Consider the following 12,791-nt stretch of genomic DNA (forward strand, 5'->3'; position numbering starts at 1 on the left):
TTTTGCCTCTAGTGTCAAAACTAGCCCCGCCCCGGGGGTCATAGGTTTTCCTTACATGTATACGGTAAAAACTTTAAAAAATCATCTTCTCTAATTGACAAAGGCTAGAGGTTAGACATTTTGCATTAAACATTGTGTAGTGAACCTCTAGCAAGATTATTCAAATTAAAGCCCTTCGGTCAAAATTGGTCCCGCCCCTGGGGATCATTGATTTTCAGTCACTATGTCATAAAGTAAAAAAAATAAAAATCTTATTATCTGAAGGTACTAATCTGATAATAACAGAATAGGTAAGTGATCTATGCATTATGGCAATCTGTATAGAAGCAAAAAAAAATGTGTTCCTACATTACTATTTAGTGTTGTATTTATGCGGTGGCATGGCATTTTTTACAAATGCAATCTTGTTTCTCTATGACATTCACCAAATATCTCAATGGTTGTTTAAGAAAGACACCTGCACATGTCTTAAAATGTATGAAAACTAAAAGTAAAATGGCGAATTAATTTACTTTGCTCTTAATCTGAATAAAAAAAAAAAAAAATTCTCAGTCGTATATGTATCATTCCGATAAAAATACAATAAGAAAGTGAAAGTAAATCTCCTGGCAGATGCGTACTTGAGACTGTTTATATGTCTAATACCTTGGGATAATGAGAACCACGGAAATATGAGGCACCAGTATTCAAATGTCATTCTTGTGATCAGCAGAAAGTTTCATTCAAAATGGGAGTTATCACCTTTGGGGACATTTTTTTTTTAAAAAAAAAAAGAGGGGTTTAATGGAATAGAAAGCACGCTGGAACAGCTAGAGGATAACAGTAAAACTCACACAACCCACGGTGATAGGCCTTTCTAGTAATTCTTATCTGATATAAAACACAGTGTTGGAGTCAAGAGAACACATGTAGTAAAGCTCACACAAACCACAGTGATAGGCTTTTTAGAGGGTTTTATGGGATAGAAAGCACGCTGTTACAGCTCGAGGATAACAGTTAAACTCACACAACCCACGGTGAAAGATCTTTCTAGTACTGACTTTTATCTGATATACAACAAGGTGGTTGAGCCAAGGGAAATCACAGTAAAGCTCTCACAACCCACGTTGATAGGCCATTTAGAGGGTTTTATCGGATAGAAAGCACGCTGATACAGTCATGGGATAGCAGTAAAGCTCATACAACCTACGGTGATATGCCTTTCTAGTGGTTCTTATATATCTGATATTAAACACGGTGGTATACAGTCAAGGGGACACAGTAAAGCTCACACAACCCACGGTGATAGGCCTTTTTAGACTCTTTTTATGGAATAAAAGCACGCTTGTACAGGCTGAGGATAGCAGTAAATTAGCTCACGCAACCCACCGTGAAAGGTCTTTCTAGTGGATCTGTTTTAATACAAAAAAGGTGGTTGAGCCAAGGAAATACAGTAAAGCCCAGTAAGCTGATACAGCCAGAGCTGACACAACCCACGGTGATAGGATTTTCTTGTGGTTCTTATCATAATGAAATAAAACACGGTGGTAGAGGTAAGGGAACACACTGAAGCTCACACAACCCACGGTGATAGGCCTTTTAAAGAGTTTTATAGGATAGAAAGCACGCCGGTACAGCCAGAGGATAACAGTAAAGCTCAAACAGCCCGCGGTGATAGGCTTTTCTTGTGGTTCTTATCTGATATAAAACACGGTGGTAGAGCCAATGGAATACGTATTGACGTTCTGATAGGATAGATCAGACATGAAGACCCTTTACATTAACCGATCAGAATATGAATAATTAAACACTGCCAAACAAACGTTTTACGTATAACAATGTTGCATGATGCCGTAGTAAGATTTCATTATTCCATTCATATTATCTAAGACCAGTTTTTCTTTTTAAAAACAGTAAGAATACGATTCCCAGTCTTTCTCTTTGAAAGTCTTTCACCAAAACCCATATATTTTGTTAGCTTATCTTAAACATTGTTGTTTGATTTGATGCGGATTAGATGGGGGAGGGGAGAAAAAAAGAACAACATCAAAACTTAGGAAAAATTATTTTATTCATTGCACATTAAGATGATTGCATATGAACATTCATATTAACAAACAAATACATGTACACAACTTATTTTCGACTTTCATTCGACATTTCTCTTTTGAATATTTTCAATTTAGCATATTATAGTAAAGCTATAAGTTAAAATAGTTTTTGGTTTGTGATTTTTATTAAAGGAATTTTGTAAGTTTAAAACAGTTCTTTGTTTTTATATTTAGAAATATATGAAACTATGTTATTTGGAACATAACTCTCACATCTTTATATATAATATATTTATAATTTAATATAATCTTCACAAGATACCAATAAATATCTAAAAAATAAAATAACACAATGAAATAATAAGAATTATGCTTGTAACAGAGTAGTGATTTCCCTTCGCACCGGAGCCGTCTTTTGCTAACCACGCCTCCGCGTTACGATTATTACACATGTCTGAACGGCATTTATGCTCGCATGCAGGATAAACTCCATCCATGTTACAGCAACTTTCGCCCGAGCAAATCGCATCCGGAGTCAGGCATGATCTAGATACTGATCTTATTGTTTTCCTGTCTGAAAATAAATAAATAAGTTACTTGATTAGATTTGCACGCTACTTTAACACATTACTGGCCTGTCTTCTAATTGTATTGGTTGGACCCAGTGTATTAATTTGTGGAACTGCATGGTAGACTGCCAGTCTCATCCAAACTGTTATAAGACAAACCTATTCTAGCAGTAAACTAGCCCTATATATGATTAGGAATTTGCCCGTATTTATTATGTCATATTGCTCTCCCGTCGGTTAGTCCGTAGACCAAATGGTTTCCGATCAATAACTAAAGAATGCATAGGCACTAGGAACTTCAAACTTGGTTTGGGAATTGTTCATGACTAGAATATGACCATTATTGTTTTGGGGTCTTAAGGTCAAAGTCAAATTGACCATGCATGTCAAAATGGTTTCCAATTAATAACTCAACAACTCATGGGACTTTGACCTTCAAACTTCACAGGCGCATTGGTCTTTGCCTGTAGATGACCCCTATTTATTTTGGAATCAAGTTGTCAAAGGCCAAAGTCATATTGACCTTGTAGGTAAAAACGGTTTCCGATTAATAACTTGACAACCCATGGGTCTTTGGCACTCAAACTGCACGGGTGCATTGGTCTTGGCCAGTAAATGATCCCTATTGATTATGGGGTAAAGGGGTCAAATATCAAGTCACATGGACCTTGTAGGTAAAAAACGGTTTCCGATCACTAACTTGACAACCCATGGGTCTTTGACCCTCAATTGCATAGCTGCATTGGTCTTGGCCAGTAGTTGACCCCTATTGATTTGGGGTCATGGGGTCAAAGGTTAAGGTCACATTGATCTTGTGTATCAAAACAATTTCCTATCAATATCTCGACAACCCATGGACCCTTGACCTTCAAACTTCACAAATGCATTGCTTTTTGGTCAGAAGATGACCTCAATGGATTTTTTGGGTCAGAGGTCAAGATAACATTGACGTTATAATCAAAATTAGTTTCTGATCAATATCTTAACAACTCATTCATGTCTTTTATACCTTCAAACTTAAACAGGTGCATTGATCTTAGCGAGTAGATAACCCCTATTGATTTAAGGGCCAAAGTCACATTGACCTTGTACGTAAAAACGGTTTCCGACTAATAACTCAACCATTCAAGTTGCCTTGGCTGATATTTTCATTAAATTAAAAATGCTTATGGTATGCACTTTTCAAGATCTAATGTAATATAACAAAGGAGGCCCACACGATTAAAAAATATGCATATATTATTTGGTAAGATTTGTGATAACTTTGTCATAGAATTGCTGCACACAACCTTTACGGTCACAATGATCTATTGACTTGTCATGACCAGTAGATAACCCCATTGATATTTTGATCACTAGGTCAAAAGTCAGTCACAATTACCTGGTCACATGACTAATTGGCTGCCGATAGGGGGCATACATGTTTTACAAACATATCTTGTTGATGATTGTATTAAATAAAGGCAGACGATGTCACATTTAGAATTTTAAATTTTTTCGTTACACCTCAGCATTTCACCGGAGTATTACGGAAAGGGACGAAAAGTTGCGCATGGGTTTGATTAAAATCTTACCTGGGTTAAGAGTTGCCCTGGTGGAGCACTGGTTTGGCGTGGAACAGCTGACATGTGGGAGACCTTTAGTCACATTCCATGGCTGGTTCACACACTCATAGTCGTACGTTGGATCTCCGGAAAGTGTGTACGAGCAGACATAACAATCAAATGTTTCTGTTGGAAAAAAAGTTTTTCATATAAGATTTTACACCGCACGTAACGCAATTGTGCAATTAAGTGGCTAAAACGAACACTGTCATAAGTAAATGGACCAATATCTTTTAATTGTACACCAAATTGGAAGAAATGAATTAGCGCATACGGTTGCTGAGACATTATACTTTAAAACTCATCAAAGATACATTTTGTATTTCCATGAAAATGTTTATTTTTCAAGATCATTCATGAAAATGACGACCTGACAAGCGTATTGATGGAGATTTTTTGTTTCGTTGATATCTTTAAATACAATAACATATATATATATAACTTTATGATTTTTATTTGTTTGGTTCTTCAGACCAAACAAATAATGGTAGCGAAATTTCAGAGCCTAATGCTGTTAATTGCAAATGCCTAAAGTAGTCCACTTTTTTGAAGCGGTTACTTCCCTTTATATGTACACTAACGCCGAAAAATTCAGGGGAGATCAATGCGTAAAGATTGTCGAATGACAGGCGCATTCATTTTCAAGCAAAGTAGTTCTCGAATGGTCAAAGATTTCTAATATTGTTTCATTCTTTATAGATATACATGCTTACAGTAAGCTCCATGATTATTTACATCTGTGATTAACGTCGAAATAATAAGAGTTACAAACCCTAATTTAGAATAATATGGTTTTCTTCAGGAGTTAACTTATTGTTTCACCGTGGCCGAGGAGTTTGCACGCTCGCTTATGAATCAAGAGGACTCGAGTTCAAATCCCAGTTGAGGCAACTCATTTTTTTAAAAAAAAAATTTAAGTCAAATAAACATTGAATTGACTATCAGTGCTGCAATTAGTCTTATAGCCAATTTACTACAGCTAATAAACACTGGAAAGTATTGGTGGCACTATACAAAAACAAATTGATTTATAATCTCACAACCTTTCTAATAAATTCAGCGCCTTCTGTGCTTTGATTATATTCGGCGTACCTGAGACACTTTCCAATCTGATCGTGTGTATATTACACTTAATTTAGCAGATAAAACGTAATTGAGACCATTTTAACAAGGTAACGCCGAATTCGTGAATGAAGTTCAAAAGCGACGGCGCTTAAATTATCTCAAATCTTATTTTACCAGCTTCCTACAATTGTTATTTGACAAATGAGCCGCGCCACGACAAAACCAACATAATGCGTTTGCGACCAGCATGGATCCAGACCAGCCTGCGCATCCGCGCAGTCTGATCAGGATCCATGCTATTCGCTTTCAGTTTCACTACTGGTAAAGAACAGCATGGATCCGGATCAGACCGCGCGGATGCACAGGCTAGTCTGGATGCATGCTGGTCGCAAACCCATTATGTTGGTTTTGTCATGGCACGGCTCAAATGTCTTAGGTATACAGAATATGAAAAGATAATGTGTTAAATGTACATATCAATTTGACGAAACACAAAGGTCACCTTCAAAACGGTAATCAGGTTGTCTTTCTAACGAATGATCTTAAAAAGTAAACATATTCATGAAAAAAAAATGTAATGCTGGTTAAAGTATAATGTCGTACATCCGTATGAGCTTATTTATTTCTTTAAATTAATTTAGAATAAAATATTTGGTTCGTTTACTTACTGAGTTATTCATTTAAGCAATAGCGTGGTATTTTATGTTATTTGCACATTCCTGTGTTACTGGATATGCACGGTGTTTTAAAACATTAATTTATTTTTCAAGGTACATCGTCATTTTTCTAAATTAGTGGGTCTCAGGTTTACAATTTAAGCCCGTATTAGTCACTATGGTGAACATCTTAAATACAAGTACTAATGTAATCATTTTTTCCCTTGTTGATCAATGATATTAATAAACTTTGTAAACTGTCATTAAGAGAGGGGCTCCCCAATTTTATACATAGTACAACTATTATTATACCTCATAAAATAATCAGTTTAAATATAAATCCTTTTCTTACAATAAATATATTTGAAGTACTTTACATTCTAAACATCACTAATTTTCTATACTTTTTAATGAAGAAAAAATAGAAATAGCTTTCAAGATATTGATTTACCGTAATTTTCATTAAAATTTAAATTATTTCTTCACTGAGCCCGCTCCTTAATTCCTCTCTAATTACGAATTTTCTAAACATGATAATTTCAATTGCAAAATATTACGAAAAGTTTAATTTGAAAACGAATCTGAATAGACTGAGTTTTGATATAACAGACAGATAATGCGAATTATATAACATACAAACAGACAAACAATAAAGTCAAGTAAGTTTTAAAATGATTTTGTTACCTGCTAAGATATGGTGGCATATCCCAAACAACAGTCCCAAAATAACGTGCGTCCTCATCATGTTGCGTTTAAGCCCCTTTATAAAGATGAATCACAGATTTTATATCTATTAGATCAGTTTTATTTAATCTTCCGTACACGATTTGATAATGTTAATTGTATAGATGTAAAAATAGTAACTTATCATAAACACAATAATTCAAAAAGATAACATTTACATGTAAACATAAATTAACCTCATGTATGTGAAAATATATAAACGTAATTTATGCATGACATACATGTATTAAATATTTAAACAAATACGTACAAATAACTATGCATTATACACCATACCGACTGTCATCAGTCAAGATGTATTGCCTGGAGGCGGTGTTCTTTGTTTAAATACCACAAAACCTTATTATATTGATGACGGTGATTCTTGCTAAGATAGTTATGTTAAATACTTTAAACTCCCGTCACCCCCTCCCCCACCCCACCCCTTAAAAACACAACAAACAAATAAACAAAAACGATAGAAAGAAGGAAGGAAAAGTTAGAAGAAAGAAAGAAAGATAGAAAGAAAGAAAGAAAGAAAGAAAGATAGAAAGAAAGAAAGAAAGAAAAAAGAAAAGAAAGAAAAGATCAAGAAAGAAAGAAAGAAGGTATTTTTAAAGTTTCTAAAGAAAGTATACATGTAAGCTGAAAGAGAACCGGCGCCGACATTATACAAAGAATATGCACATGAGTTCATCATTTCTCTGAAGACTTTAAAAAAATATTTAAAGTTTTACCCCGAGTTTACAATCGCAAATTCGAGCCAATTACACACCGTATTACCGGCGGCAGTGATGGCAGATCACTGCAGTGATGGCAGATATCGGAAAATTAACCGATCGATACAGGTAGGTTAAAATTTGGTTGGTTTTAATTATATTACACAATACGCCCATTTCAATTGTCCTATAAAATTATTGTTCCATAGAATGGAGATACTGTAAGGTAATTTTGGACTCGTTTTTTCCCGTTTTAAGACTTTTTTTGAGCAGGTTAAAAGTGACAGCCTTCCCCGGAAAAAACCCGTGAAAATGTTCTGTTTTCCTGTTCAAAAGATCTCAATTTAAATAAATGGCAGGATTTCCTTTATCAGCAAAAGACCGTTCTCCATTGGGGTAACCGCAACCAAATATCTACCCCCGTGAGGTCTTTTTTTTTGAAAGTTTTTTAGGCAGACGCTTCAATCTTGTCCGGTCGTAGAAAAAAGGGCGGGCCTGCCGTTGTAGGCAAGTACATATTATAAATGCCTGCCGTCGATGGCGAATACCTGAAAGCGCTAACAGATTTTTCTGACAAGAAAATCAAGTTCAAATCTTTTTTCCACAATTTCCTCCTTTTCTTTGCTCCTTTTAATCGGAATTAGACCGCAACTTCATTTAATAATATTTTCTCAAGATAGAAAAAGTTATTTTAATAACGGATATGCATTCGGAAAAAAGCTTTTTAGCAACCCTGCAGTTTTCAATAAAGGAGGGCCAAAAAAATTGGGACCCATAAATAAAAAATAACATGAAAAACTTTTATTTTTTTGATGTTAGAACTGTTTTTTAATAGTTTAGCCCTGTAATGTAATTTAAAGGCAAAACTACAACGCTTTAAAAAAACATGGGAAAAATTTAAAAAAAAATGAATCCACCCTTTTTCCGTTTTTCAAGAACTTTAAAATATAGGAAAATATTTGAAAATGCAATAATTTTACTTTCCCCTTTTACATTAACATACATTGGGTTTTTTATACCCTTATTTCCAGTTTTGGGGGTTAATAGTCTCCCCTTTTTTAAAATTAAATTTAATAAATTTGATCTTTCGCCGATTAAAATAAATTTCAAACCTTTTTTTTGTCATAAAAACGATTAACATTATTACCTCCCCGAAAAAAATGGTTTATATTGCCAGCAATCATGAATATCCCCTTTTACAGAACTACTTTCTGTAATATGTCCAATTGGCGTTATGTCTTAAAAAAAGGGAGTGCGCTGCTAAAACTTAAAATACCATAAAGTATTGTATGCATGTAATGACAGACACAACAGATCAAGCACACGTGCAATGAATATAGAAAAATGAAGTTTTTCCATGTTCATTTCTCTTATTTATAGTGCAATTTTGTCGTACTTAATCATCACTTTTATATTGTAACTGCATGTTGCTAAAAAGCTTTTTTCGATGCACATACTGCATTAATAACTTTTCTATCTTGAGAAAATATTAGAAATGATAGTTTAAACGTCTCAATTCCGACTAAAAAGGACGCAAAGAAAAAGAGGAATTGATAACAGATTGAACTTGATTTTCTGTCAGAATGTTAGCCACTTTCATGGTATTTTTGCCATCGACGGCAGCATTTATAATATGTATCTGCCTACAACGGCAGCATTTTTTCTTCGACCGGACAAGATTGAACATCTGTAAAACTTTCAAGAAAAGACTCACGGGGTAGATATTAGGCTTGCGTGACCCCAATGGATAAACGTCTATATTGATAACAGGAAATCCTGCCGTTAACTTAAAACTTGAGATATTTTGAACAGAAAACAGACATTTTTACGGATTTTTCCGAGGCTGTCACTTTTAACCTGCTCAAAAAAGTCTTAAAACAGGAAAAAAACGAGTCCAAAATTACCTTACAGTATCTCCATTCAATGGACAATAGTTTTATAGCAATGAAATGGGCCGTATTTGTGTAATATAATTAAACCAACCAAATTTATAACCTACCTGTATCGATCGGTAATTTTCAGATACCTGCCATCACTGCAGTGATCTGCCATCACTGCCGCCGGTAATACGGTGTGAATTAGACTACATGTATAACTGGTTATCGGTGAGGTGTTAGTTTCCCGTTTCAACGTTGAAACTAGCTGGGACCACGCTCGACTTTTTTCTTATTCCTTAAGACAAACACATTTGTGGAAGAAAATTATAGTTAAGAGTACAGCTAGAAAACATTTTCATTTCTCTTGTAAGAGAAAAATTCATATTTCATATTTGACCTTAATTGATGGTCAATGCCATTAGAAGGTGAAGTTCACGTTTGAATCAATAATCATATTAGTTTAGTCATAAGAATTCTTTTGTCCAAGAATGAATTAAATCCATAAATTAATAACAAAATTTATGACAATTGAAGCAAATTGTAATAATTTGACCTTGAAGGTAAATGTCAATTAAAATTCAAGGTCATATCAGGATAATTCAACATAACAGTTGTGCTATGTATGTCAGTATGAATCAAATACGTAAGAAAAAAAACAACAACAAAGTTACGACAATATAAGCAAAATTCAATAAATTGGCCTTAATTAATGAAATCTGCTTCAATGACCTGACACCAGAATTATTGTGAACAAGTATGAAGACAATACATTTATTATTTCTAAGTTGTAACCAATGACAGCGTAAAATTGAAATTACAATAATTTGACATTCAAGGTCAATGTCATTTATAGGTCAAGGTCAAATTGAGGTTGATCTTCATTAAGACAATGTTCGTAAGGCAGTTGTGACCAATTGTGAAGATAATCCATTTATAAATAACAAAAGTTATTGCCAATTATAGCAAAAATCTAGCAAAATTCAAACATTTTATCTTTAATTAAAGTCAATGTCATTTTAGTCAAGGTCAAGTCCTGTCTTGTCTGTGTTCTGTCTAAGTTTGAAGACAATCCATCAAGAAATATAAAAGACCAATGTTAAAGTTCTTGGACGGTTACGGTAACCGAACCGTAGCAATAGATCCAAATGTTTCTGGAGGCGTTTATTGGGATGAAAATGATTCAGAACATGTTGTTAAGGTGATTATTGAGGCGAATATTTATTATATAGTTTAAATATTGATAACACAACACTTTAATTGAGCAAATTATGTTATTGAAAATGATATCAATTTTATTTCATACATATACTAAAACATACATTTTAAATACGATACGAATACGATACATACGATTAAAATAGTTTTCATATGATATTTTTTGTGACGATCCGCCTCACGTAAACAAAATATTTAACTTTGTTTGTATGATATTTGTCGCTGATTGCATATTTAACATTTTCTATTTTTCAACATTTCTATAACAAAAATATAAAGATGATCATACATGTACGTATGTATTGTAGTGTATATCGCAAATTTCCCGCCAAAACACAAATGAATTTAACTCTTGGTATACGATTACTTCACCGTGTCGATCTTGAGCGAGATGGGTTGGTCCGTAAACATTGTTTCAACATAAACTATTTGTGAACGTATAGTTATCTTGATTTTAAGTACAATTTAAAGTGTGTCATGGGGAGTCTTCAAGTACTAGTTGTGTGGTTCGAACCAACGTCGGCAACAATCGCATCTTTTCGGCCCTTTCCGTCAGTCTTCGGATAAGTTATGAGGACAGGTAAGTGATTTACAGACAGAGCAGTAGCCTGGGATTCAGACGTTCATAGTTTTTGCTTTTTTATCACATTTTTTTGCTTATTCATAGCATATATGCGCTATTCCGTATTCGTTCGTCGTTTTGATAGTATCAGTGTCGATTTGCCAAACAGAACCATAAAAAAAATCGGCAGCTAGCAAAGCATTGAGGTCTCTAGTACATTGCTGTATTGAAACCAGAATAGACCTTGCAAATATGGAGGGCGATCATTGCCAAAATTCCAGACATGTAATGTGTTCCTTTTGGAAACTACTTTTGAAAATGCGAACATGTATGTCTAGCATTTTTTATTGCATTCGTGCACAGCAAATGATATGCCTCTTAATCCAATTTTTTAATTGAAGGCACCCGCTTTTAAATAACACGTTTACATGTAAATCTTAACAACTGACCTAACATGGAGAACAACAACACATTTACAAGTTCGTATCTACCATTGCATATAATACATAAGCATGTTTACACACTTGTAGATATATATCTGTACCTGAAAAACACAAATGAAATGTAAAACTCGAATGCAGAAAATATAATTTAATAAAACGTGTTCCAGTCGTAGAACTACAACAGTACGTTTACACAGTTACATGTTTAAAATGACAAAAGTAGATTCACAAAGTTAGACGATTCTAAGTCATGCATGACGCCCCGCCTCTCTCTGAGTATTTGCGATCTTCTATCACGGAAATGTACGGACAGGTATAATACCCGTCGCCTCTCTCCTATTTCTCAGTAAAGTGAAGGAAAACACGGCGTCAATTCTAACTTTTTTATTTCTATAAAAAGTCCAATATTATTGGTATCAAATGAAAGATTACTCCGTAAGCTTTCTATGAGTGCCTCGGAAATAAAAATGAATTAAATAGATGTATGGAATTTTTAGGTATTTTTACTCTCGGATTGGTAAGAAAAACACGGCGTTCCCTCCAAACATTTTTTTAAGTTCGTAATATATTTTGATAATTTTGGATTGAAATAAAAGTGTGCTTCATACGATTTATGATATATAATTATATAATGCCTAAAAATAAAAATGAATTAAATCAAACTGAATTAACTTTCGTTAAAAAGTTTATCATGTTACTTTTTGTACAATAGAGAAAATAAGAATCCCTAAAGAACGCTCAAAACGACAAAATTGAGAATGTTGCAGGCCCGGTTTGATTGAGCCTTCTCATGGACGGTAATGGAAAGAGCAAGTTATCGTCCACGCCCCCTAGCACCGGCTTAAGCAAAATTCAACATGAACTGGTACAATTTTCAAACATCCGCAGATGTGTTAATATGGCGATTATCATGGAACCTTCAATGTGACACGTAAGTGCCCTACCATGAAAAACGGCATATGATCCCCAAGTAAAAAAAACACACTCTGAAATTCAGTAAGAAAAAAAACATGGCGCCCCCTACTTACCGTTTTTTATTTCTTGGTCAATTTTGATAATAAACAAGATCATCAAGGAAAGGCGGCGGAAAATTACATAAGAATTGCAGATTCGGTTTGATTGAGTCTGCACATGAGGGATAATGAACAAGTGCAACATCCCTCACGCCCCCTAGCACCGGCTTGAACGGTACTCAATTCTTAACACTTAATAGCGCTGGCATCAATGATCCCGAAGGACCAAAAAACACTGAAGTGAAGTACGGGGCGACTTTTTACAACTGCCACACGGCACTTGGTACCTGCTGTTGTGAAGTATTAAAATCTGGA

At 34.4% G+C, this 12,791-nt stretch overlaps 1 protein-coding gene across 1 annotated transcript; it reads right to left on the reverse strand.

The window, feature by feature from the left end:
* Positions 1 to 2,032: 2,032 nt before the first annotated feature.
* LOC132733383 (uncharacterized) lies at positions 2,033 to 6,883 on the reverse strand. Its single transcript, XM_060720026.1, has 3 exons — positions 6,609 to 6,883; positions 4,174 to 4,329; positions 2,033 to 2,604 (listed from the first exon to the last, which is right to left on the reverse strand). Exons 1-3 carry the CDS (start codon positions 6,667 to 6,669, stop codon positions 2,363 to 2,365), a joined length of 459 nt encoding a protein of 152 aa, XP_060576009.1. The 5' UTR covers positions 6,670 to 6,883; the 3' UTR covers positions 2,033 to 2,362.
* Between the last annotated feature and the right edge of the window lie 5,908 nt (positions 6,884 to 12,791).

The sequence above is a fragment of the Ruditapes philippinarum genome, unplaced genomic scaffold, assembly GCF_026571515.1.
Source record: "Ruditapes philippinarum isolate M1 unplaced genomic scaffold, ASM2657151v2 ctg3843_1_1_1_1, whole genome shotgun sequence".
NCBI lineage: Eukaryota > Metazoa > Mollusca > Bivalvia > Venerida > Veneridae > Ruditapes > Ruditapes philippinarum.

Coding starts and splice junctions, on each gene's coding strand:
- LOC132733383 (XM_060720026.1), bottom strand. CDS start 6,669: ATGATGAGGACGCACGTTATTTTGGGACTGTTGTTTGGGATATGCCAC. Junction 4,330..6,608: donor ATGCCACCATATCTTAGCAG/GTAACAAAATCA, acceptor TTTTTCCAACAG/AAACATTTGATTGTTATGTC. Junction 2,605..4,173: donor CAGGGCAACTCTTAACCCAG/GTAAGATTTTAA, acceptor ATTTATTTTCAG/ACAGGAAAACAATAAGATCA.